This window comes from Cucumis sativus, chromosome 7, assembly GCF_000004075.3.
Source record: "Cucumis sativus cultivar 9930 chromosome 7, Cucumber_9930_V3, whole genome shotgun sequence".
Lineage (NCBI taxonomy): Eukaryota > Viridiplantae > Streptophyta > Magnoliopsida > Cucurbitales > Cucurbitaceae > Cucumis > Cucumis sativus.
The window spans coordinates 3,481,900-3,507,995 of NC_026661.2; the positions used below are offsets into that span (position 1 = coordinate 3,481,900).

At 32.6% G+C, this 26,096-nt stretch overlaps 2 protein-coding genes and 1 long non-coding RNA gene across 8 annotated transcripts; all 3 read left to right on the forward strand.

Moving 5' to 3' along the window:
• The first annotated feature begins 1,579 nt into the window (after window positions 1-1,579).
• On the forward strand, window positions 1,580-3,939 carry LOC105436084. Of its 3 annotated transcripts, none has more exons than XR_004218335.1 (3): window positions 1,580-2,215; window positions 2,360-2,463; window positions 3,678-3,939. It is a non-coding gene; the product is annotated as an uncharacterized LOC105436084 (long non-coding RNA). The 3 variants fall into 3 exon arrangements; XR_004218334.1 differs by having other exon boundaries at window positions 1,583-2,255; XR_969998.2 differs by having other exon boundaries at window positions 1,602-1,904.
• A 3,939-nt stretch (window positions 3,940-7,878) lies between these two features.
• LOC101210659 (ethylene-responsive transcription factor 4) lies at window positions 7,879-8,885 on the forward strand. Its single transcript, XM_004136791.3, has one exon. It carries the CDS (start codon window positions 7,966-7,968, stop codon window positions 8,593-8,595), a length of 630 nt encoding a protein of 209 aa, XP_004136839.1. The 5' UTR covers window positions 7,879-7,965; the 3' UTR covers window positions 8,596-8,885.
• Window positions 8,886-12,445: 3,560 nt separating this feature from the next.
• LOC101210900 (phospholipid-transporting ATPase 2) lies at window positions 12,446-23,111 on the forward strand. Of its 4 annotated transcripts, XM_031889016.1 has the most exons (26): window positions 12,446-12,599; window positions 12,698-12,766; window positions 13,567-13,791; window positions 14,290-14,503; window positions 14,867-14,983; window positions 15,187-15,279; window positions 15,413-15,587; window positions 16,017-16,183; window positions 16,379-16,483; window positions 16,837-16,934; window positions 17,039-17,181; window positions 17,551-17,647; window positions 17,838-17,947; window positions 18,029-18,193; window positions 18,558-18,712; window positions 18,802-18,882; window positions 19,029-19,149; window positions 19,328-19,434; window positions 19,661-19,792; window positions 19,881-20,034; window positions 20,760-20,877; window positions 20,974-21,147; window positions 21,283-21,334; window positions 21,732-21,859; window positions 22,010-22,160; window positions 22,572-23,111. In XM_031889016.1, exons 3-26 carry the CDS (start codon window positions 13,667-13,669, stop codon window positions 22,899-22,901), a joined length of 3,312 nt encoding a protein of 1,103 aa, XP_031744876.1. In that variant the 5' UTR covers window positions 12,446-12,599; window positions 12,698-12,766; window positions 13,567-13,666; the 3' UTR covers window positions 22,902-23,111. The 4 variants fall into 4 exon arrangements, 3 of the variants coding, with proteins under 3 accessions (XP_031744876.1, XP_011658752.1, XP_011658754.1); XM_011660450.2 differs by lacking the exon at window positions 12,446-12,599 and having other exon boundaries at window positions 12,619-12,766; XM_011660452.2 differs by lacking the exon at window positions 12,446-12,599 and having other exon boundaries at window positions 12,619-12,766; window positions 14,333-14,503.
• The last annotated feature ends 2,985 nt before the right edge of the window (window positions 23,112-26,096 follow it).

The following is a 26,096-nucleotide window of genomic DNA, read 5'->3' on the forward strand; positions in this document are numbered from 1 at the left end:
TCTAACCACCCAACATAGATTTAATATCTTATGAGTTCTTTTTATATCCAAATGTTGCAAGGTTAGGTTAGTCGTATGAAATCAATCAATCAAGATACGCCTACTGAAAACATGTTTGCTGATGGATCATTTTATTTAGTTCATAAGCATGGAAACTAACTTGGCAGGGAACTTTTAGTTGATCCACTAAAACCTACACATCATTTTCCTTGTTTTGGTGACTTGGTAGAAAAAATTGTATGGAGATGACGTTGGGAAACATGAAATTTCTAACTTCAATTTCGATCTAATCGATATGTTTACAAATTTGTGGGAATTAGATGCTGTCAATTTACCAGTTCAGTTATTTGAATCTACTTCCATTTTCACAGCAGTCTGCAGCATGAAAAACAAATATGAGATAGTTTATGATATAGAAATTCTAAAGAATTGTACTCATGGATTAAATTTTATTTGATTAACAGTTGCATGTCATAGAAATTAGCAGACCCTGCCATTTTATCTCACCCTTTGATCTGTTTCATCCATTCTCTGTCTCTCTCTCTGAACTTCAATTTAACATGTACCAAATTTGAATCAAAATATATAATTCAAAGAATTAATGATTTACATGAATAATTAACTCATTAAATGCAAACAAAAATACACAAAAATGATTTTAAAAAATCCATTTCTCTTTACATAACTACTTTAATTTTGTTATCAACTTGGATTAAAGATTTTTCCTTTTAATTTAATGAGGATTTGGATTTGTTTTGCACATAATTCATACCTCAATAGGATTTGTTCCTTCCATCATATATATAAGCAATGAAGCCATGGGGGACTTCTAGTTAGTTTTGTCATCATAATTGAGTAAAGTGAAGACATCGAGTCCTCGTTTTGCAAAGCTTCCCTTGTTTTCTTTAGATTAAAATATCATAGAGTTTGTTTTTGTGTTAAAGTCCAAGTCCATATGCATCTAAAGGTCTAAATTTAGTCAATATTCTTAACAGACCTTTTTAAAAATACTGAGTAGTTTAATGTTGCTTTTTACTCCTTATATACATATATAGCTTTGTTTGTTTAAGTTATGAAAAGAAGGCATATTCACACCTGCATTTTCTTAGGTGAAAGTATTTTGTTATTTAACTAATGTTGATAAAAAGTTGAATGTGAAATAATAAATTTGAATCCGCCAAAAGTAAACGAACTGAGGTGTTATTTTAAAATTTTCTCCTTAAAACGTAACAAAAACAATAATTAATATAAAAAATCTTACATACATAGATTTATCATATTATCATTAAATACGTTTTTATTTAACTATTAATTATATTTTAATTTGTGTTCGTAATGTTCGCGTGCATTTATAGTCAATTAAATTTAGGTTTTTAGTTTTAACTTAAAAAATTTTTAATGTAAAATTTGGATAAAAGAGAATATTTTTTAACTTTTTTTTTAGCTTGAACATATTCGTAAAAGTTTTTCAATGGTTCGGACATATTTTTAAAATAAAACTTTAATGATTTTTCTTCAATATTTTTAACTTTAATAGTTTAAGAATATTTTTGACCTAAAGTACAAAGTTCGAAAAGTATTTTTTTAATTTAATTTTAAAATAATTAATTGTATAACGATATTTTTAAATAAATAAAAACAGAACAAAATCTATTTACCAGCGCTAAATCTTACAACGAAAATTTATGCGGATAACCTCCAAAAGAAAAGAATTTTGGTAAAGCTTTCAAATTCCGATGAGTAATGGCCTTGAATCTGAATTTACCGAATTTCTTCTTGTTTCTCCTTCTCGAGCAAGGTCGAGCCGATGTGGTTGATAAGGCCGGAAGAGACTAGTCAGACGTTGAAAACCATATCCTGAAGGAAGCCGATGAGGTTTTGAGCGGTTTGGTTTCTGCGATGAGGTCGTCTCTCTCGTTTCTCGCTTGATTTTTGTGATTTTACTTTGGATTATATATGTGATTTGCTTAAATTAGAGAGTTTTTTTGCTTAGATTATGCGGGCGGTGGGAGAAGACATGGTTTGTGGGTCGATGGGGAAATTGGGAGAAGAGAAGGTTTATAATGGGAGAAAGTGAAGTTTGTGTTGGAGAGTAAAGCCATGGCGGAGGAAAATCTAGAGAAGTGGAGTTATTCGGGAGAGATGGATCAAGCCATGGGGGAACTACGTAGTTTCATTTAGGAGTTTCTTCGAGGATTATTAATTTATTATTCCTGTATGCGTTAGGTGCTTTAAATTACGTAAATAGAATTTAGGTACTCTAACTTATTGTAAAAATTAAATACTTACTTTGAGAAATGTTGATATTGTTTTTTTGAATAATAATTTGGTTGTTGGTGGTTTTGTTATTGTTACGTAGGGTGAAGGAGGGTGTGACTTGGGAGACATATTGGTGCAGTAGTGGTTGTGATTCTGCGAAGGTGACGTCTTCTTTCTTCTTACAATGCCCAAACTAATTGAAAGGTACGTGTTGAAAGAAATTGCCTATCAAATATAATCTGCACTCCATTATTTTCTACTCAAATTCATACATCAATGTTTCTTTTTTTAAGAAAAAAGTTCCATTTATAGCACTTTTTTTTCTTTTTCCAATCTCAATGATTATGTGTCTAAAGCATGAAATTTGAAATGAAGCCCAAACTTTCAGTTTCATCCCATTACTTCTCATTCACTGTCAATCAACTCCCATCTTACAAACAACTTAATAGTTTCTTTTATCTTTCTTCTTAAATTGAGCTGGTGGAGTTCATCGAATACTAATCCTTTATTTTCCCATTCGTAATTTCTTTGAAAACACCTCATTATCAATCTAAAAGACTTGCAAAGTAAAGTATAATCCTTTCGTGTTTGAAAAGTATATTTCTTTCTCATTGTAAGACTAACATCTTTCCTCGATACAAGCGTTGATAATTCATAGCCAAATTTAAAAAATGGAACATATATTTTGAATACTATTTATACCATATTAGACGCTGGAATTCAAATTTGATAATAAAAAATAAAAAAAACGTCAGACAAAATTAAAAATTTGGGAGATTTTAATTTTAGAACAAAGTTAAAGTAGAATCGTTTGGAAGTTGAGGAATTTAATTGGGGCAATTGTCATAGTCTATGCAATTCTCCATTGAGAATATATAGGATTAGTTTTACCAATTTCGAGAAATACCTTATCATACAACTTTTATGGAGAAAGAAGATTTTTGCAAAATTTTCCTAAATATTTCCTATAAACTTCTTGTGAAGAGGCACTTAGCTATGTAGTTGGGTTTATTTTATTTCACTTTTAGAAGCAAAGCTATGCCTATATAGAAATTTCCCTTAATCATCTTAAATAATCACTATTTTATTCATCTCATTTTCTCATTCTTTTTATTATTATTATTATTATTTGTATTAAACAAGTTCATTTAAAAAACTATTAAACTAAAAATTTAATGAAGGCCATAAGAGTCTTTAAAATGTATTTAAATTGAAACAACAATTAATTTAAAATTTTAATCGATCTAATATAAAATAAATTAAATACTATTTTAATTTCTATATTTAAAGTTTATTCAATTTTAGTTCATACATTTTCGATTAGTTTAATAGTAATTTATATATTTTCAATCGATTTTAAATTTATTTGTTGGATTAAAATTCTATAAATTAAATTTAAATGGGATGGAATTAAATAGGGAGAAGAGGGGGCTGTTTTCCAGAATTGTGCTGCGCTAAGGTAGGTGTAGTAGACGGCTACAAGTGTCAAGTGGCCATTACATTACATTATTAAGGTTTAAGCCCCACCTCCTTTCCCTTGGCTTCTTGTACGAATCTATGTAAAAATAGGTATCTTTCATATTACTGATTTTTGTATAAAACAAAAGCTATGTGTTATTACGAAAAGCATAGGTATTGAATTATATGCTTGAGGATCAACTTTTTAAATTACATTGTTTATATGCTTCCATAGTTTATTGAACTAAAAAGCATAGGTAATCTTGCAGTAGAAATTGTCATTACAAAAAGAGATAAGGTCTATTAATTAGTTTACTCTTTACGCACCTTGGTATTGATTTTACATGTTACAACAACTATTGTTTCTGCTATAAATATTGTGGAGACTCAATTGCATAATCGAGCGAGAGATCAATGAATGAACAATTACCTTATAACTTATATTGAGAAAGATTAATTGAATAAATTAGATAATAAACTTATCATAGATCGATTTCAAAACCTAATATACATTAAACTGATTAATCTGTAAAACTATAAATCTTACCCAAGTAGATTTGGTTGGTTACAGGTATTTGATAGTGACTAATGAAAGTGTCATATCTAAACATGGACAACATTGGTGGAAATTTCAGTATGATAAAATCTTAAGGCTATGATACCATAAAAAGGCTAAACATTAATTTTTTTAAAGAAAGACATTACCTTATTTTTAGATTATTAAAATTGAAATTGTTGGGTCTGATAATTGGACAGTTGAAAAGCTGTAGAAATATTAAATTTATAATTGAAAAGTTTAAAAACTAAAATAAAAGAAAAAAAGGTTAATTGGAAATGAAAATTTGTAACGTAACTAAGTGAATTAAATTAAGAAAGAAGCAGAGAGGTTTAAAAATAAAAGAAAGGAAAGGAGAGGAAAGAGAGACGTAATTAAGTGATTGAACCGAAAGAAAATAAATAAAAGAACGCGTACGACACGGCTCGTCATTAAAGACGCGTAAAGAGGAGAAGTAGACAGGTGGCGGTGTGTAAATGGTGGGTGATGATACTGTTTACGAACTGTCGGTCTAAGTAGCATTTCCTTCCTAATTCCTATATATATATATAAAGAGAGATAGAATGGTGACAGTTGTAATGTATTTGTGTAAAATCGGCAGCCGAACCATTACTTTCGTTTTTTGTTTGAAAGCGCTGAGTCCATCCCTTGGCGCGTGGGACCACCTCCTTTTCTTCATTCTTTTTTAATTATTTATCAATTTCTAAACTATTTTTATATTTTTTTTCTTACTTTATGAAAGCTTCAACTTATATTTACTAGGGAGGATCAATTTATTATTCCAATTATATCTTTCACAAAACTAATATTAACTCAATTACAAATTTAATATCTGTACTTCTCATCCTTTCTAGTGTCTTCAATTACATCAAAATTTAAGAAATTTGTAAAAAACTATTTAACATTTTACAAAATCCATGGTCTCTTTTGAATAATAAATGTTCTATGAAATTCCAACCTTGAGTTTATGTGATGGTTCAGAATCTTAATTCTTAGTCTTAAAATAATGTTTTGGTCAATTGAATTTACTTTACTTGTCAATGTGTAGTAATAGAAACCTACAGTTGGGCATGAATAAATATCATTAATATTTCTGGTCACTTACATGGAAACATTCTTCCTATGTGATATAAGTGGAAATTTCCTAATTTACTCAGTGGGTTGTTACAATTTTTCTTTAAGTTTGATGGGGAAGGATTAATTGCATTTCTAACAATGGTCCCCAACACTTTGCTCCTAAAATCTCCTACCCAATATTTTATTTTCTTGTTTAGTATGATGATTACAGCCTCCATTTATGAAACCAAAATATTTAGACCTTATCAACCAATTATAAAACTCAAAAATTAATTTGCAACAATTTAGAGGGAATGATGAGATTTAGATTATCCTTTGATCGAATACTCTAGGTTTGAATACACTAACTTTCTTAAATGCTCAACCATACAACCCTATATCAAGAATTGATGAAGTTAGTGATGAATCTTCGTCATCAACATAGAGAAAAATTTCATTGATCCAAATTCAATATGTCCAACATTGTTCCATACAATCTAATAGTCAGACTTTAAACGGTCCTTCAACAAAAATGATAATGCATAATTGCAAAAGCCAAAAATACCCAACTTAATATGTTATAGAAATGATACATTTTGAAAATATTAAAATTTCATCAAAATTATTTAAATAAAATCCTGTGTTAGGTCTATTTTTGTGAAGATGCGAGGAAAAGTACTTTCTTTCATTTTCAATCATCTTGATTTTTGTGGATTTCACTAAATCGTTACATCACTTCACCTAAAATAATTTATTTTACTTCTGTTTAAGTATCCTTAATTCATTTTGTTGATGTATGTGATGAGAATTGGATGGCTAAGAAACAAACTTAAAACTCCCAAGTTCCATTATTATTACTAAACTATACTTTTTAAAAAATGATAAAAAAATAGTAAATTTGATAAAAATATTTACTATATATAGCAAAATTTTCAAATTATATGAATACAGAAATTGATTGATGTTATGTAAAATTTTGCTGTAACTTATAAATATTTTAATTTATTTTATTAATTTTAAAAAGGTTAAAAAGTCAATTGTTGACTTAATTGTTGTTGGCAATGGAAAGAAAGAAAAAAGAAGTTTGTTTAAGAAGTTAATTTTTGAAATGATAAAAGTTTGAGTTGGTGTTTTTAGTTTTGTATATTGAATGGGTAAAATATTAGAAGAAAAAGAAGTTGTAGGGAAGGGATTTATGCGTGTGGTAGAGGCGCTTAAAGAAGAGCGTGAAAGAGAGGATGGGGGAAGGAAAGGGCGTAATAGCGGCTCGTTAGGCGATAAGCCGGCAGGAGGAGGAAGAAGAAAGAAAGAGAGAAAAAGATAGAAAGAAACGTGTAGCTGCAAAGCAACCGGTCTTGAAATTTCCGCGTGCCACGTTACTCCTAAATAACGCTTTAAATTAATATTAACAATATTATTATTGTTATTATTATAACAATTTTCTTTTTCCACTTTTTATGTTTCCTCGTCCTTTTCTCGTGGGTTGGGCGGCGCCCCCTCCACCCAGTCAATTCTCCCATTGACCCACCTCTTCTCTTCCTCTTTACTTTATTACTTTCCCTTTTATTCCCTTCTTTTCTTTTCTTTTCTTTTCTTTTTTTAACTATTTGAATTTTCAAATTTGTTCCTTTTTTTTTTTCATTGAGATGCAACTTTGTCTTTTTTTAGCTTAGACTTCCTATAGGCAATGTCGAAATTCTACCATTGTGGGACTTTGTTTAAAATAAGATCAAGGGAGTTGATATAGGAAGACGCGTGCCTTGCAAGTAAAAGATAAAATCTAGAGCTTTCAATTGATTCAAAAATCTGCTTAAAATATAATGAAGAAGATCTCGCGAGTGAAAATTAATACCAAATAAAGTAGAATTAATATTATTAAAATTTGAATTTAGGACCTCTTTCGACCATCTTAAATTAGTGTAACCGAGTCAGAAGTTTAAGTTGATAGTGAATTAAGACAAATATAATATAATATAATATCTATCAAGTATTGAATCTGTAATCTTAAATGTACAAATTAGTTACCTGTAATCACTAGTGATGATTGTCATAACAAATGGTATAATCTCATTCGATAATCTAAATAGAAGAAGTAAATAATCTTCAAATAAGAACCTTGACAATATCCTTGTTGTTGCACTACGAGATAATTCTAACATTATTGAAAACTCGTAATTTTAATATTATTGAGAACTTTTAATTTAGGTAGATGGAACATATATATATATTTTGTATTGTTGGTAACTAAATGGAATAAATGATACATAAAATGAAATGAAACAAGAAGTACAGGGACAGAAAATTGATATTTGAACCCTATATGAATATTACCCAAGCTTTGGTTCACTATTCTTAGTCAAATTTTATGATGTACTTTGTTTCTTGTACCATCGATTTGTAAATTACAAATTTCCAAATAAATAAATAAATAAATAAATATTTAATGTTTAAAAAGAAAAAGAAAAAGAAAAAGAAAAGAGAAGAAAAAAACATGATCCATCCGTAGGGCCCACCTCCATCCTGATGGCGCTACTATAAAACATAACTCCAGCACACCTAATTCTATCCCCAAATCAGTGTAATCAAAACAACCTACACATCTCCTTCAACCACTCCTTTTTCGTTTAACAACCGCCATGGTTGCCAACCAAAAATCCCTTCCTTCTCTTTCCAACAACAATGCTAAGGATCTCCATTTCCGTGGCGTTCGTAAGAGGCCTTGGGGTCGATACGCTGCCGAGATCCGTGATCCCACCAAGAAAAGCCGCGTTTGGCTCGGTACCTTCGACACCGCCGAGGAGGCTGCACGTGCTTACGACACTGCCGCCCGTCAGTTTCGTGGCGCCAAGGCTAAAACCAACTTTCCCCTTCCTGACGACTTCATCGACGTTTCTCCTCACAACACCAACCAAAGTCCTAGTCCTACCAGCACCCTCGACTCCTCTTCCTCCTCCACCCATGAGAAAACCCCCTCTCCGGAGATCGCCCGAAGCTACGGCGTTGGAAGAACTTTTCCATTCATTCAACCTCAGTTTTTACATGGGGGCGGCACCGTTCGTCCGCTTTTGTTCACGGACGTTTATGGTAGAGCAGAATTCGTAGCTCATGGTTATCCTATACGGTTCGATCCGGCTACGGTGGATTTGACGTCGAGGTTCACCGGCGGGATCCAGACCGATACGAACTCATCGTCCTTGGTTGACTTCCGACCGGCGAAGGAAATTCTGAATCTCGATCTTAATCTGGCTCCGCCGGTTGATGCTTAATTTCTCCGCTAATTTAGTCTTTTTCAATTAATTTTTTTGGGATTTAATTTTGTTAGAGATTTAGAAAGGGGAAAAAAAAATTAACATGCTGGAAATAGGGTACTGTTTATTTCTCTCTCTCTTTTTTCTTTTTTTTTGTCTTTTTTTGTGGCAGCTTGAGAGATGTTGTAATTCAATGTTGAATCTCGTAAGTGCTATTGTAAAAATGCTGTAAGAAAAGAAGTGTAACCTTCAATTTTAAAGTTGGAACTAATAGAAAAAATGTTCCTTATCAACCAATTAACTCCGAATTTAGTCCTTCATATTTCTACATTTACTAGATCGTCACTACTTAATTATTAAATCTAAGTGGAAGTAATTTTCCCCGATTGGGCAGTATTATTATTGTTCTAAAAAATTCCTCCGTAAAATCTAGCGGTGGAGAGAATTAAAGTAAAGAAAAGAAAAGAAAAGAAAAGAGAAGAAAGTACTGGATTTTTGATTTAAACGGTGACCGACACGTGTAGGTTAGCGAGCATAATGAGAGCCGCCCGACGCGACGCCGACGTGAGAAAATGAATTGATTAATTATTATTATTATTTTGTTAAAGAAAGGGGGGGTGGGGTTAAAGAATTCCGTGTTGGCGGTGTTAAATGTCAGGATCGTGTTGGACGGCACGTGTACATTCTGGGTTTCTGCCGTCCGAAATTAATAATGTAATTTTAGAAAAGTGTTGTGGTTTCCAAGTAAGTGATGAGATATGTGGTGGGGCCGGATGGGAGGAATGAGACGGCAACCGCAACCGCAACCGCCTCTTGATTTTTTGGAACAGTGCCGTGAGGTGGCGGTTTCAGGTGGTGGGACCTCTAATATCTGCGTCGGCGGAATCTGTGGAGATCATTTCCTTCTCTTCTCTACTTCTTTATTTTTATTTTTAATTATTTTTCCCTTTACTTAGAAACACGTAACGGATCGGGATGCATGCATGATTAAAATATGGACTTTATTGGCCATCATTATCATCATCAATATCAAACTAACATTTCTTCTCTTTTTCTCCCAAATTCATTTCCCTTTCCAAATTACAATTTTCTCCTTCCTCTTTTACCTAATTTGTGGCCATTCCATTGCTTTTTCGTCCCCATCAACGCTTTATTTCACTCTTAATGTTACCAAACATTATAATAACAATACATATTTATTATTTTCTTTTCAAATTAAAAATACTTTACGCTTCAAACACATCAAATCATTATCTCTTGCCCTCAATTTTAAAATTTCAACGTCACTGTGTTTAACTTTTACTGTGAAAACCAACCTTTTTTCTTCTTCTAGTCTTCAAATTCTCAAAATTTAAAATATCAGTGCTAATAGTTTAATTTTTGTTGTAAGAGTTGGATATCTTGAAATTATAGTGAAACTGTAATTGATTTAAATGCTATTTATTATCTAAATTTAAAGTTTATGTTGTCATATTTGTACTTTATGTGGCATCACATTGTAAATAAGCTGTGAGAACTAAAGAATGATGTTAACTAAAAAGTGACGTGACCCCGATACATTGGCAATAACTTTGATGAGACTAGAAATTCTCACCTAACAAATATGTGGATACAATGATCAAACACAATGACAATTGATATTTCCTTTGGCTATAAGAATAAATATTCGTACAACATTTTGTATTCACACTTTATCTAATTAGTGTTTAACTAAAGTAACAAAAAGTTATTGATCATGTATACCTATATATATTTGTACGCGAGAGTGAGAAATGGTATGATATTTACTTTTTCTTTCAAGAAGATTCTAGGTAACATGGGTGGGAGACATTAGAGTTTTAAACACCTTCTTGCTTTTGCTTCTACTTGTACAAGCAAGTTTCAATGTTATGTTTCGACTAGTAGAGTAAGTCTGAGAAGTACTCAACATTTGTATACGAGTTTCTCATGTCAACTAGTTGATAGGTGGTTCGATTGGACTGAATTTTCAAGATATAAGCACTAAAAAAGTTAATTAAAAGCTGTTATGAATATAAATATTTTAATAAATAGATTATTCAATAATACCATTTAAAGTTATTTTAAAAAATAAAGATAAGAAGGAAAATAAAGGAATAAGTTTATATTTATTCGAGTATACTTGGGTTAAGGGAGTAGAGGGTTGGGGGAGTGGGTGAAGAGCATGGGGGGGTTGAGAGTTGCGTAGAGATCCAAGTGGGGGGGAAGTTGTAGAGATAGATGCTAGAAATGAAAAGTGGGGAAAAAGCATGACACCATTCCAATTGTAAGGCAGCCCCCGTTGCGTACGGAAGGGCGTGGAGAAAGAAAGCCGTGTGGAAAAAGAAGGACCAACGTATTCGAATATTTTGAGACTCTTTTACTCCTAACCTTTTTTTATTTTTAATCTTTGTTGTATTGTGTAATGGGCAGCCGAAATGCTCCCGCCGCCAAGCTGGGCGTATCAATTTATTCCCTTCCACTATTATTTAACATTGGACCCACCACCTTTTTTCTTTTATCTTTCTCCATAGCTGACACGTGTCCCATCTATGTATTTAGCTGACATGTTATTCAATAATTACAATTAAAAATAAACCATTTTTTCAATTATAATATATATATACATATACATATACTTTCTTAATAATAATTCATACTCCATGGAATTTTGTTTTGTTTATGCCACTGATCAAATGTCATTCATGGATTGGTTATCGTTATTGTGATGAAGACTTGTTTCTCAAGACATTCTTGACGTTCTTGCATTTTATAAGAGTATTAGATAAGTGCAGGATGAAGATGATTTGTATGATCTGATTTATTGCTTTATACATCCAATAATATATGTATTTTTTTATTGTATTTTTGGTATAGTAACACTATTTTCAAGCTTTAAACTCTTGTGTCCATTGTACTGATAATTAAATACCACTATTTAAAAAATATTATAAATTATAGATTATATTACTAATAGATGTCTTACTAACAAATAAAAAATTGAGTCAAGTAGAAAAATATCAATTTTAAAGTTATGATTTTTGAAAAAATAGCGAAAACGTTTTTTTCTTAAAAAAATGACAAAATGAACAAAAATACAATAAATAAAAATTTGGAAAATTCCAAAGTACTCCTATATACACACATAGAATGTAAACTATTTTGTTAAGCTAAAATAAGATAAATACACGGTTGAAACATAATTACAGCTACTTGTCCAATAAAATCATAATCCTTCATATCTATTTTGTTGCAGGGATCTTTATTTTCCATTTTTGTTTATCGATTCTCCATTTCCCAGTTTTCTTTGTGGATCTCATTTTCTCCCAGCGTGTAAACCCTAATCGGAAAAACCACAACCCCCCACCCTTAGGGTTGAGTGTTATATTTGAAAGTTTTAAAAGAAAAGAAAAGCCCAGATTGGTGTGGTGGTATGTCAAGTAGTGAAAATGGTCCAACTTTTCTTTATGTGGAGAAAGCCCAAATAAGGCGGCTTCTAGTGGGATTCAGATATTGATTTTTCAGAATTTTCCCTCCAGATTAGAAGATTACGTTACGTTTTCATTTTTGAGAGTGAGTGTGAGATTCACCCTTCAAAATAATAGTTTAGACTTTAGATAATAATAATATTTGTTTAAGGTATAAATTATTTTAATTTAAAAAAAACGAAAGTAATAATGTAATGTTTATTTACTAAAATTGATTTAATCTCCCTCCAAATGCGAATTCTGATACCGATAGTTGAGGACTTGCAAATTAAATATTCGAAAGGGCATTTTGTACAATTACCGTTGACTATTATTATTATTATTCATACAAACTGTTTTAGAATTAAAGCAGGAAGCAAACTTCATTCGTCGAAAGAAAAACTCATTCAATATTGGAAGTGAAAAATAAAGGATAAAGAAGAGTCGCTGTTAGATCCATTAGTAGTTTCTCATTTTATCTCCACCGTTGATTTTCTCTCATACTGGGAAGAAAAAAGAAATCAGACGGTGAGCGATCCCCTCCCACCGTTTCCTCAGGTACGATACAAAGTATTGATTTACATTTCAATGTTCATTTTTTTCTTTGAGCTGCCATGGACGTTCTTCAATCTCATCACACTGCTAATACAAAACAGAAATCTACGTCCCGACTACAACAACTGGATGCGTAAGAATCAAGTGATTGATTACACATGGCGATTCAGGTACGATTTATGTTCTTTCTTCTTACGAATCCGTAGCCGAGACGATTTTGTTTCTGTTTCCTATGCTTTTTTTTCTCAATTTTGGATCTGTTTTTTCATTTATTTCTACCATGTTCGATTCCTTTGTTGACATTTGCTTTAGCTTAGTACCTTCTAATCAAGGGTTCTTTTCTTGAATTCGTATCGTTTGATGTTCAGAAAGATTTGTTGCTATGTAATTGGCAGTGGCAATTTGTGTTCTCGTGCTCGACCCATTAGTTAGGTCTTTAAAGAGTATTGAGTATTTTCTTGATTAGTTTCTGTTTAGGAAATTGTAATGCCATTCATTAGTTGTGTCCGGTGGTGCTTGAAGGAAAATAACAATTTTAATGGTTCGGAGAGCTGAGCTTTCCATTTTGATTGAGGCAATGCTTATTAAGCTTAACTAAGAGTTTTTTTTTTTTCATTTCAATTCAAAAGATTGGTACGCTGTTTCTATTAGTGAACTAGTTAAACTCATCCATTAACTTGTTTTCCCAATGCAACTTCGATTTGGCTTTGCCTCAGTTTCTTTCTTACTTTCTTTCCATTTTACCTTTCTTTTTAAATTCATGTTCAAACTCTTGCATATGTGTACTTTTGGTGTGTGTATGCTAATTGATAGGCTAGACACTAGACAGACAGCCATGATTATTCGGAGAGAAGTGCAATAGAAATGCTTGGTTATTTTGATTCGTTTCTCCATCATATTTTGTTTAATCTATCTATACTGCATTTTAGGAATGACAACAATATATGAAATTAGAAATTTACCCTCGCAGGAAGTCAAAGTCATAAGTAACTGCAGCAGATCTTTTCAACATAAATAAGGACAGCATTGGACTTGAAACAAGAGTTTGATTGTGTTCTTCAAGATAAACAATGAAGCGTTATGTTTACATCAACGACAATGAACCATCAAATGATCTTTATTGCGATAACCGCATTTCGAATAGGAAATACACATTGTTGAACTTTCTCCCAAAAAATTTATGGGAACAGTTCAGGTAATGTTTCATTGTAGCAGTTCTTATTAGATTTTATCAGGATTCCTGTAGTTCCTGGAGAATGATATACCACATTTCATATGATATGTTGCATGATCTCAAGAATATCTTATGCAATTGCTTCAGAAAATCCATGAATATTTAATTTCCTAACTGATTGGCCCTACCTTTCCTCTTTATACCATTTTTAGAGTTAAATTTGTTGCTCTTATATTTGCTTTTGTCCATTTTATTTTTTTTGTTATTGCATGTTTAGTTGAATGCTGCTGAGGTGCATGGTCAAAACTAGCAATATGTTAGCAGTCTATATATTTTTCCTGACTTTTTAGCTTGAACCTACTGAAGTCTTTCATATTCTTCTAGGATTTCACTATTGATTCATTACGAAGTTACTAGTTTTCTCTCTTACAATTTTGTGTCACTATACCTAGCTTATAGATGCTTTCAAGTTATGCATGGATTTGTTATTCCTAACATATGTTATTTCCGTTTTTTCAGCCGCTTCATGAACCAATATTTTTTGTTAATTGCATGCCTACAGTTGTGGCCACTTATAACTCCAGTAAATCCTGCCAGTACATGGGGTCCACTTATCTTCATTTTTGCCGTGTCCGCAACAAAAGAGGCATGGGATGATTATAATAGATATTTGTCAGACAAAAAAGCAAATGAGAAAGAAGTTTGGGTTGTGAAGCAGGGTACCAGAAAAATTGTAGGAATCTCTCTAAATATTTTGATTTAGTATGGCTTCGTTTTCATATTTGAAAGTTATTAATTTGTTGCATTTCTTCTAGTAGGTTTTTTATTTTTTATTTATTAACCTGATAGCTACTTTCTTTGAAGATCTTCAATTATAATTTACATCATGTTCACTAGTAGTTGGATCATTTATGGAGATTGGAGTGAATGAATAGCAAACCGTTTTATAACAGAGCTAGAAATTAGGATTCTACCATAGTTTTGGAGATTAATGTAATTTCCTTATTGTCAAGTAAACTATGATCTGTTTCTTCCGACTTCTGTTCATTTGGTTAACTTTGTTGTATTTTCTTAACTTCTTGGCTTTTACTTGTAGATTCAAGCACAAGATATTCATGTTGGTAATTTGGTATGGCTCAGGGAGAATGATGAAGTGCCTTCTGATCTTGTTTTGATTGGTACATCTGATCCTCAAGGAATTTGCTATATAGAGGTTAGTATGGAGGTTCACGTGTCTGGTGAATTGGGTTTTGTTTTATTATTTTCAAATTCATGAAGTCAAATGGATTGAGTCATTCTCTTGAAAATTTTGAAAAACAACAATTTTATGTGTTCAGTGTATTCATATTTTGAATTTGCAATTGTATGATGCAGAATTACATTAAAATAAATAGATAATAATTTGACATTTGGCAGACATCTGCCCTTGATGGAGAAACTGACTTGAAGACAAGGGTCATACCCTCAGCGTGCATGGGAATCGATTTTGATCTGTTAAACAAGATCAAGGTTTGGGTTTTTATTTCCAATTATTAACATGCCAGATTTGTCACATGGTTTTAATTTGGGTGATGCAGATATCAAATAGTAGGCATCTTTAGCGTGAAAATGACAATATTTGTTATTCATCTTCATTTGGCAGGGAGTTATCGAGTGTCCTAAACCAGATAAGGATATTAGAAGATTTGATGCAAACATTCGTTTATTTCCTCCTTTTATCGACAATGATGTGTGTCCTTTAACAATAAAAAACACAATTCTTCAGTCATGTTACTTGCGGAACACAGATTGGGTCTGTGGAGTGGCTGTCTACACAGGCAAGTTCATTTGCAGAGATTCCAAGTTTATATACACTCTTCACTAAAAAAAATTGTTTTCTTCATGGTTGGGAAAGAGTAGAGAAGGATAACAGGGTGCGGCTTTTTCAATTTATGCCTTCTCTGTATTATATGTTGGGAGGATACTACATGTTTGTAAAACTAGGATCTGAAATTTACACAATGATAAGACTTACTTACAAGCTAGTTTAGCTTTTTTGGAGTTGATTAATTGTTGTTGTCAAATTAAAATTATTTGCTACTGTTTCTACCCTTTTTGGTGGATTTAAGATGCAACGAATTGACTTTTTGGTGAGTGGCCTAAATTTATGAGCCAAACTCTTTTACATATAACTCTTTTCAAGTCTCTTGCAGTTTACTTTGCATGTTTGATATTTTTTCAGAACAGTGCATATTTGACATTTTCAGGCAATGAAACCAAGCTTGGGATGAGCAGGGGTGTCCCAGAACCAAAACTTACAGCTATGGATGCAATGATCGACAAGTTAACTGGTGCTATATTTGTTTTTCAACTTGTGGTGGTGGTTGTTCTGGGTATAGCTGGCAATGTTTGGAAGGATTCTGAAGCTCGAAAGGTTCAATATAAGCTCTTTGTTTCCGAAGCTTGTTGTCTTGATTCTTTATTTATGAAATTAACATGAAACTGTCTGTTTTTTGTTTCTACTCAATTTATAATGTCTCTCTCTCCTCCCATCTGATTGGATATTCATTATTAGTCATGCATGCTTTTGTATTCCTTTGGATTGTAACTTGATCTTTGGTAAATGTAGCTATGGTATGTGCAACATCCAGAGGAAGGCCCATGGTATGAGCTTTTGGTCATCCCTCTTCGGTTTGAGCTTCTTTGTTCAATCATGATACCTATTTCCATTAAGGTATGTTGAGGGTTTGGTGCATATTATGCATGAACTTTCTCCACTTTTGTTATCATATTTTTCCTTGCCTACATTTATGAAGGTAACTGAAAGTATTATGAACGAATGCTGGATGTTTTAGTAGTTGCAATTTCCCTGTTGATTAATTGCTCAGGATGATGTTCATAGGGTTCATTCAAGTAAGAGTTGGTCATTCAAGTGACCAATTTAGATGACTTCACAATTGTCATTTATTGGATATCTTATGGGTTCAATTACTGCATTTTTGCTTTATTTTTATCTTCATGAAGTGGTAGGTAGAAGTTGGAAAAGTTGACTGTAATATTGTTGACTAAAACATTTGCATTTGTCAGGTATCTCTGGATCTTGTTAAGAGCTTGTATGCAAAATTTATCGATTGGGACTATGAAATGATTGACTGTGAGAGTGGTATTCCTTCCCATGCTACGAAGTAAGTAAAGGAAGTTGGGATAAAACTGCTAAAAATTATTGTGGCTTCTATCTATATGTCACCTGTCTTGCATACTTCTTAGAGGTATATTTTACATGTGGCAGTACAGCAATAAGTGAGGACCTGGGTCAAGTTGAGTACATTTTGACAGATAAAACCGGTACTCTCACTGAAAATAAGATGATCTTCAGGAGATGTTGTATCAATGGCATTTTTTATGGAAATGAAAATGGAGATGCCTTGAAAGGTTTGGCTCTCTGATTGTCGTCAAAAGCACTGTTCTCATTTCATTGTTTTCTGTCACCTATATATAATTTGTTTGTTTTTTTCACGGTAGGGATGAAGGATTTTTAAAGATCAGATAGATTATGATTGTCACTGTCAATTCTCAGTTACAAAATAATTCATGACCTAGTCATGGAAAAGTATTTTGCTGGTTGCTTTCTGTGGTTCAATCCCTCTAGAGGCAATTGCTATTGCACCAGACAAACTCTTTTGGTTTCACTTGATTGGAGCATTTTCCTTATTCATTTGACACAAGATCATGAGTTTGATATTGTTTGTACATTAATTTTATTTTCGAAGTTGATATTCGACTACTTTCTGTTGCATGTAGATAAAAAACTAGTCAATGCCATTGCAAACAGCTCTCCGGATGTTTTAAGATTTCTCACAATTATGGCAATATGTAATACAGTGGTGCCTACAAAAAGGTAATTTTATCCTTTTTATGTTTTGTTTTCTTCTTTGCTCTTTTGTTTTGTTTTTCTATTTTAACTGGAGGCTGAACAGATTTTGAAATTCGTCAATAATTTCTTTACCAATTCAGTTAATATATTCTCTTGCATGTGTGGATTTCCATTTCGAAATATAATTTTCATATATCTTTCTGTTTTTTTTCAGCAAAAGTGGAAATATCTTGTACAAGGCACAGTCACAGGATGAGGATGCTCTTGTGAATGCTGCTGCTTATTTGCATATGGTATTTGTCAATAAGAGTGCTACTATTCTTGGTGAGGGTCGTCTTTCTTAAGGCAAAGTTGTTCAGCTAGATGAACTGCTAGAATAATGCCCTTGTTTAATTGTGGTTGCAGAAATTCAGTTTAATGGAATGCTGAATAGATATGAGCTCCTAGATACTCTGGAATTCACATCTGAACGGAAAAGAATGTCTGTGGTTGTTAAAGATTGTCAGAATGGGAAGATTGTTCTCATGTCTAAAGGAGCAGATGAAGCTATACTTCCTTATGCTTATGCTGGTAACCGTAAAATTTAGTTGCGTTTTGAAGATTCTCACTGTCACTTTTCACTTTCTTTAACGCAAGGATTGTGGTGATGAGTTTGCAGCTGTAAATCAATTTTTAGTATGCACAACAATTTACAGTTACTCTGAGTGATGTTGATGGATTGTATTTGGCTAGAATACTTAACTGAAATTGTTGCACCATTGCCCTTTAAAACAGAAAAAACGTGAAATTGCTCCACCATTTCCCTTTGTTTAAAAAAAACTGTCCACTGCTTCAAGATTGGTACCTTTTTATATTTAATGACTAGAAATTGGAGAATTCTATACTTTGTATTACAAGTTATGTTTATGTGATTATTACTTTAATCTTACTGCAGGCCAGCAAACAAGAACATTTATTGAAGCCGTGGATCAATATGCACAACTTGGTCTCCGCACATTATGTTTGGCTTGGCGTGAACTAGAGGAAGATGAGTATCGAGAATGGGCTTTTATGTTTAAGGAGGCTAATAGCACACTGGTTGACAGGGAGGTAATTGGTACACTTTGTCTTATGCTTTTTATGAATGCAATCTTTTCTGTATGTAATTTTACATGGCATGTCTGCTTCCTCTTTTGCAGTGGAGGTTAGCTGAAGTTTGTCAAAGATTAGAGCGAAACTTTGAAGTCCTTGGAGTTACTGCTATAGAAGATAGGCTACAGGTAAATGTTTGTAGTTGCATTATCCAATTTCAACCTGTTATAGGAGAAATGGTCTTGAAAGATGACAACGAAATATCATTGTTGAGATCAGGAACTGATACCGATACGTTTTCTCTCTTTTTTTTTCATCATATCTTACATTTCAGGATGGCGTCCCCGAAACAATTGAAACATTGAGAAGAGCAGGGATAAATTTCTGGATGCTGACTGGAGACAAGCAGAACACTGCCATTCAGATAGCTCTTTTATGCAACTTTATTTCACCAGGTAGCCATAGATGTGCCAAATTAAACTGTGGGCTTGTAGCCTTGGACGTTTTTCAAACAAGATGTATCTTTCAGTATTTTGCCTCGTCCCTTGGGATTATGATCATTATTTTTCTTTCCTTCATTTTGCTTGCAATTACTCTTAATCTTCTTTTTCCATTGCGTTTACTATGTCGTAGAGCCCAAAGGACAGTTATTGTTAATAGATGGAAAAACAGAGGATGAAGTTTGCAGAAGTTTGGAGAGAGTTGTTCTAACTATGAAGACCACAACCTCAGAACCCAAGGTAAGGCACATTGTTCAATCATACGGCTCTCACCTGGTGTAAATTGGTTTCACCCTTTTTTAATTGCGACTTAAATCATCTTATAGCCCATTAGAAATATTTATTTGTAATCCTCTGGATAGGTCTTCCTTTTGTAATTTTATTGTATCAATGAAATTTTTGCTTTGCATAAAACAATGGAGTTAAAACACCTTTCATTTCTTATAGTGGGCTTCTTCTCTTTCAGGATGTTGCTTTCGTTGTTGATGGCTGGGCTCTTGAAATTGCTCTCAAGAATTATCGTAGGGCTTTCACTGAATTAGCAATACTATCAAGAACAGCAATATGTTGTCGTGTGACTCCATCACAGAAGGCTCAGGTGGTTTTCTAATTTCTAGTTCTTTTAGTTATTAGCTGGTGCCCGTTCGGTTTGATTCCAGGGTTGTTGAACATCCTATAATTTGCAGCTTGTGGAACTCTTAAAATCGTGTGATTATAGAACATTGGCAATTGGAGATGGTGGGAATGATGTGAGGATGATACAGCAAGCTGATATTGGAGTTGGCATTAGTGGAAGAGAAGGACTGCAGGCAGCCAGGGCAGCTGATTATAGTATTGGAAGTAAGTAATGTAATACAACTCTATATTTTAAGTGGATTTCTTTTCTATGAGAAATTCTGTTGAGTTCCTGTTTTGCATTACAATTGACTAAGTTTTAATTTTCTCACGTGCTCCTGTCTGAATGATGTTAAACGTTGTTATTTTATATGAAAAAGATTTTGGAATCTTTTATGATCTCGACCTACCTTAATATGCTGTATTAAGATAATTGGAAAGAATAGAATAAGTTTGATGTGCACCTTTTAGTAAGACAGGAGTAAACAATGGCATATTTAGACCAATTGTTTCGAGAAGCTTGGTCACATCTTGGGTTGTGTATTTTTTATATTTGTGTTTAGAATTAGTTTGTCCTTACCATCTCTCTCTTGTTTCCAAATGCCTTACAATGTAAGGGATCGAGTACTGTCACTTCAAGATGGATATATATCCCTTAAGTTTTGATGGTTACTTTTATCAGTATATTCAAAATTACTCCCTGATGTCAGAAAATGGTACTTCGTATGATATTTTTTTATTGTCAAAACGACTGCTTAGTAGTCTTTGAGGTCTATGATCTAGCTTTGTAACATTTTCCGTATACTTCTGAGTGAGAACCTTCAAGATTTTTGTTTGTCACTATCCTTATTAGTTGCCAAATTTCCTCGTTAATCCTCATTTCTGGTGAACGGAATGATTTATTCCTTTGGCTAATGCCAAAAGTTACGTTTGTTTCTTCTGGTTTTCAGAGTTCAGGTTTCTGAAAAGATTGATTCTAGTTCATGGACGATACTCATACAACCGTACAGCATTCTTGTCACAATATTCATTCTATAAATCCTTATTGATATGTTTTATCCAGATCTCGTAAGTGTTTCTAAATTTAATATAACAAAATGGACTTGATTTCTTAAATTTTTGAACACCCATGTACAAACAACACTGACTTTCATATTTGTTCAGTTTCTCTTTCATATCAGGTGTCTCTGGGACCAGTCTCTTTAATTCTGTTAGCCTGATGGCTTACAATGTTTTCTATACTAGTATTCCTGTATTAGTTAGCGTTCTTGACAAAGATCTCAGTGAAGAAACGGTGATGCAACATCCTCAGATTTTGTTTTATTGCCAAGCTGGGAGGTTCGAATTTCAAAATCTTTCATTTTTCTTATTTTTGGAATTTTATGTTGGAAATTTTTATGAATTTTGTTGGCATATAAAAAGCTTAATTTCCCAGCCCATGGTGGTTATTCATTCATCTGTTGTTTGAAACAGGATTTTAAATCCCAGCACATTTGCTGGATGGTTTGGTCGATCTCTATTTCATGTAAGTGATAATATTTACATATCACTTGCTTCATTTAACACTGTTTTGTTTTTGGGAAACAATGTGAAAGGAGTAGGAGGTTATGGGGCTGCCTAGTAATTAATATCTTACAAGTTTCCTTAAGGTCAAAGATATTGTCCCGTGAGATTAGTTAAGGTGCACATAAGTTGAGCCGAACACTAGTGGTAATGTGAAATAGAATTGCAGTTATCATCTATTTGGGAGAAGCTCTTTTAGCATTTAGATTAGTTTCTGACTTTGGAAAACTATGATGTCAATCGGTACGGATATCAATGGTTGTGGATAACGAAAGAATGTTTCCTTAAGCAAGAAGGCATGTTTGTTTATCAGAAAAAAAAAAAGGTTTCATCTCCCCATATGGGCTGACATTTTGCAGGCTGTTGTCGTGTTTGTAATTAGCATACATGCCTACGCTAATGAAAAGAGTGAAATGGTGGAAGTCTCAATGGTGGCACTATCTGGGTGCATTTGGTTACAAGCTTTTGTAGTGACTTTGGAGACCAAGTAAGTTGTCATCTTTTTGCTGTAGGTTAAATGTTGCAACTTCTCGTCGTTATGAGTTTCATTGACGACATTATTGAGCTGAGATCTCATTCCTCAACTTTGCCTTTTTTCTATGCCATATGAGATTCAGTTGATTCTCGCTTCTTGCAGTTCATTCACAATATTGCAGCATCTTGCCATATGGGGGAATTTAGCTGCATTTTACGTAATTAATTGGATCTTCAGCGCCATTCCTTCATCGGGGATGTATACAATAATGTTTCGCTTATGCGGACAACCTTCTTATTGGATAACCATATTTGTAAGTTTTCGTTGGCCCCTATTTTCTTTTTCGCAATTTCAAATTCTGCTCCCCTTTTCATCTAACTTTTAAATTTGTCTTGTCCCTAAACTCAAAAATTGTTTGATAGGTTCAGTTTATAAATCTTAGAAGGTTGAATTAGAAATTTGGTCTTTGACAAGGTTTAGAGAAAGTCATCATTTATAATTTAGATGTTCGAGGAGATTCTTAAACCATATAGACTATTTATGAGGTTTTTATCAAATCCATCAAAACTAAATTCTTCTTGCTCCAGGAACCCATTCGCAATTTACTATTATAAAATATCTAATATATCTATGTACTCGCAACGAAACCTTTTGTTTTGTTTTGTTATGTTTTATGGATATTGATTGGAAAAAGTTTGTCAATATGTATTTTTGTTTCTGACAGCTAATAGTAGGAGTTGGAATGGGGCCACTTTTAGCAATCAAATACTTCAGATATACATACAGACCAAGCAAAATCAACACACTTCAACAAGCTGAACGTTTGGGTGGGCCGATTCTGTCGCTAAAAAACATTGAGCATCAGCCTCGGCCCATTGAGAAAGAAGTTTCTCCAATCTCAATAACTCAGCCCAAAAATAGAAACACAGTTTACGAACCTTTATTATCAGACTCTCCCACTGCCACTCGAAGATCTCTTGCATCTTCTTCCTCCTCCTTTGATTTCTTTCAGACACCACCCCCAAGTAGTTATTCAAGAAATAAGGATAATTAGACCCCTTCACAATCATAATTAATCTTTGTATACCACATTATAACAAAAAGAGTTGGAACTCAGCTCAAAAGAGGACTTTTTTTCCCTTCTTTATAACAATTTTTTTCTTCTAATTCTAGTCTATCTACTTTTTACCTTTTTACACACGAACTTAAATAATTTATTCCCATTTTCCAATCTATAGTGAAACCAACAGACCTTGCAAATGTTCACACAACTTTGACGTTTGAATTAAGCCAATTTCCACAATTTTATTTCCCTTTCTTTTGTAACTATTGGTTACCAACACCAACATAACTCAATCCGTCAAATTGTACTCTACACAAAAAAAGGAAAAAGAAAAAAAAGAAGCGGTTGGTTACTGTTGATTTTGTTCCTACTTTTCATTGATGTTTTAAATTAGGGTAGTCAGATATGAAGTTAAGGTGTGGTCCGTTGTATTGGCAATAATGTAGACGTGGTGACACAAACATTAAATTACTAATGCCTTTAAGTATTGAGCATATGATGTTTGGATTTAAATTGAAGGAAATGTGGGGCTAAAGGAAAAAAAAAAAAGAAAGAAAATGTAGAGATTCTTGAGCTGTCAGGCATACCTTACATGAAGTATGTCACAGGCATTACACAAGTATGGGGGCTCTTGCTCCATAATTGTACACAACTAAAACGCTTCCAATAAATGACATGAACCTCCACACATTTTAAAACCACTATCTATCTATATATATATTATTTTATTGTTTACATTAGAAAAAATCTACACAAATACAATAATAGAAACAATGTTCTAAATTAACTCGCTTATAACAATTACAAGTTTATTCAAGTATTTCACATAAATAATTTCAAACTAAGTTTGAAGGAAGATATTAAATGACAGTTACAGATTCTCAATTTTTACATTTACCCAATTTTAATTCAATGTTTAAATCCATACACTATCTATAGATTTAAGAGGGGACGTTTGGATTCTAACTTTCCTTTGGACGTCTACCATGATAATTAACCAAACTAAAATAGTATGTATTCCAAACGCAAATTATAACCTAAACTAAACTAAAACAGGTTGCATACAATTGAACGTGTGAAACGCAGGAGAAGTGTGTGAATTGAAAATTTTTCAAGATAAAAGAAAGGGGACCTCAAAAAAGTCAAGATCATGGGAGGAGGTGGAGGTGGAGGTTGAGGTTGAGGTTGAGGTTGAGGGGGACCCTAAAGGCATATGAAATAGTGATATTTGAGCATGGGGTGTTTCATCCAACCCTGCAGGCCCACAGCATTTGAAATGTGAAAGCCACCACCTAACCCAACATTGCAATGAAGAAAACCTATCCTACAAAAACAAAAAAACCCTATCATTTTTTCATTTTAGTTTAAATTCCAAACAAGGCCTAATGGGTCTTTTCCCCACCACCCTAGCTGTCTTTCAGATAAGTTTCCCTCCTAGGAAACAAATTATATTCCATAATTGAGTTGGTACATCATCCCCTCTACCCGTACTCATCTTTTTCATCCCACCCATCATTCCCCCCTTTCTCTTTTTCTCTTCTTTATTTCACCCCATCTTCCCACCATAGTCTACACTTAATACGTCCACCTTACAAAGTTTGTGTTTGGAGTAATTGTATAATAGAGTCTTTTCGATAAACATGCAAGATAGAGAAAAACGAGAAGATGAAGTTCATCCATAAATGAAAAAAAAACTTAACAATTTTAGTTTTTTCTCTTAGTTTTTTTTTTTTTTATACCCTTTTTGTTTTGTTTCAACGCTACAAAACATATATACTTTTGAAGTTTAGCACCATTATGTTTTTTTTGGGTTTGAAAAATAATTTAGTTGTCTTCTTGTTCAAACTTTGATTTTAATAAGTATCCTTTTCTTTAGAGTAAAGAATGGAATTGATGTGATAGTTTAATGTGAGCAAAAATAAGAAAGTGTTATTTGTTACCATATTGAACATTAATTAATAAGTTTTATTATTGTTCACTTCATCTCAAAATATTGTTTTACACAATCAAATTTTGTATATAACGAACATTGAGAGGTTTAACATATGAATAAACATAACAAAAACAAGACAATATATGAAATATGCATTTATAAAATTGAAGTTATGAACTTTCACCTACCAACTCTCTCCCATCAATTTTCAAACTTCCACAATGATATCTTATAAAGTTAAGCTTTGAGTTTCAAAGTCAAAATAAAACTTTTACAAATCCGATAACATAATTCAAACAAACTCTAATAAAACAATGATACGATACATTCTAAAATGCATTGGACGTTTGTGCTTTCAACTTTAAGAAGTAATTTAAAAAGAATAAAAAGGAAGTGCACCAAAAGAGAGGTACATCGAAGCTAAGCACCTAAGTTTTTGTTTAGTATAAATGAAGATGAAAACTTGAAAGAGAAGAGATGTCAGAGGGAATAGTATAATTTTAATTGAAGATATATATCAATAAATGAACATCCATCATCCATTCATCCATCCATCCACTATAACTATAACACTATAAAGTACATTTACATTCTTGTCAGAATCAACAACAGATGGAGACTTGTAACAATAAGATTCTTTATTTGCATTAAATTGCATCTATGAATTTGTAACCTTTGTAAGGTTACTTCAACTTTTTTTCAAACATGAAGAGGACGACTAATTAGTAATTAATTGGTTGTTATTAGGTTTATGCTTTAATTCATTCAAAATGACAAAGGAGTTGAAGTCACTCATACAAATATATGAAATGAGTTTCTTACCCAATTTGACATTTGATTCCTAATCTAACATTTGATTGATATTATTATAACTATGATATTTCATTCGATGCACAGAGGATAGGTACATCATAGCTTCACTCAAGTTTTTATTGAAACTCATTATTTGAAATATTTTCAAGAAAATTATAACGACATACAAAAAGTAGATAAAATGTTTAGAAATCTGCAATCAGAGTTCAATATTGCATGCATTGAACTAACCTTATTAATCAAAATGGATGAAAATGATATGCATAGATCAGCAACAATCCACAAATGTTGATTTCATGTTGAACAAAGTTGATCAACCGAGTACTAAAATAAACAATTAGCTAGATATAGTTGCTTTCTGATCAGATAAAAAAGAAGAAATTTTAGGCGTCGAACAAAAAAATCTTACTTAAAGTTGGCCTAGCCATATGAAAATGAAC

Bases quoted from the DNA above. Each gene is read 5' to 3' on its own strand.
- LOC101210659 (XM_004136791.3), top strand. From the start codon at position 7,966: ATGGTTGCCAACCAAAAATCCCTTCCTTCTCTTTCCAACAACAATGCT.
- LOC101210900 (XM_031889016.1), top strand. From the start codon at position 13,667: ATGAAGCGTTATGTTTACATCAACGACAATGAACCATCAAATGATCTT. The intron at 15,588-16,016 runs GCAAGTTCATTT...TGACATTTTCAG, and splicing joins TGGAGTGGCTGTCTACACAG to GCAATGAAACCAAGCTTGGG. The intron at 21,148-21,282 runs GTTCGAATTTCA...TGTTTGAAACAG, and splicing joins TTTTATTGCCAAGCTGGGAG to GATTTTAAATCCCAGCACAT.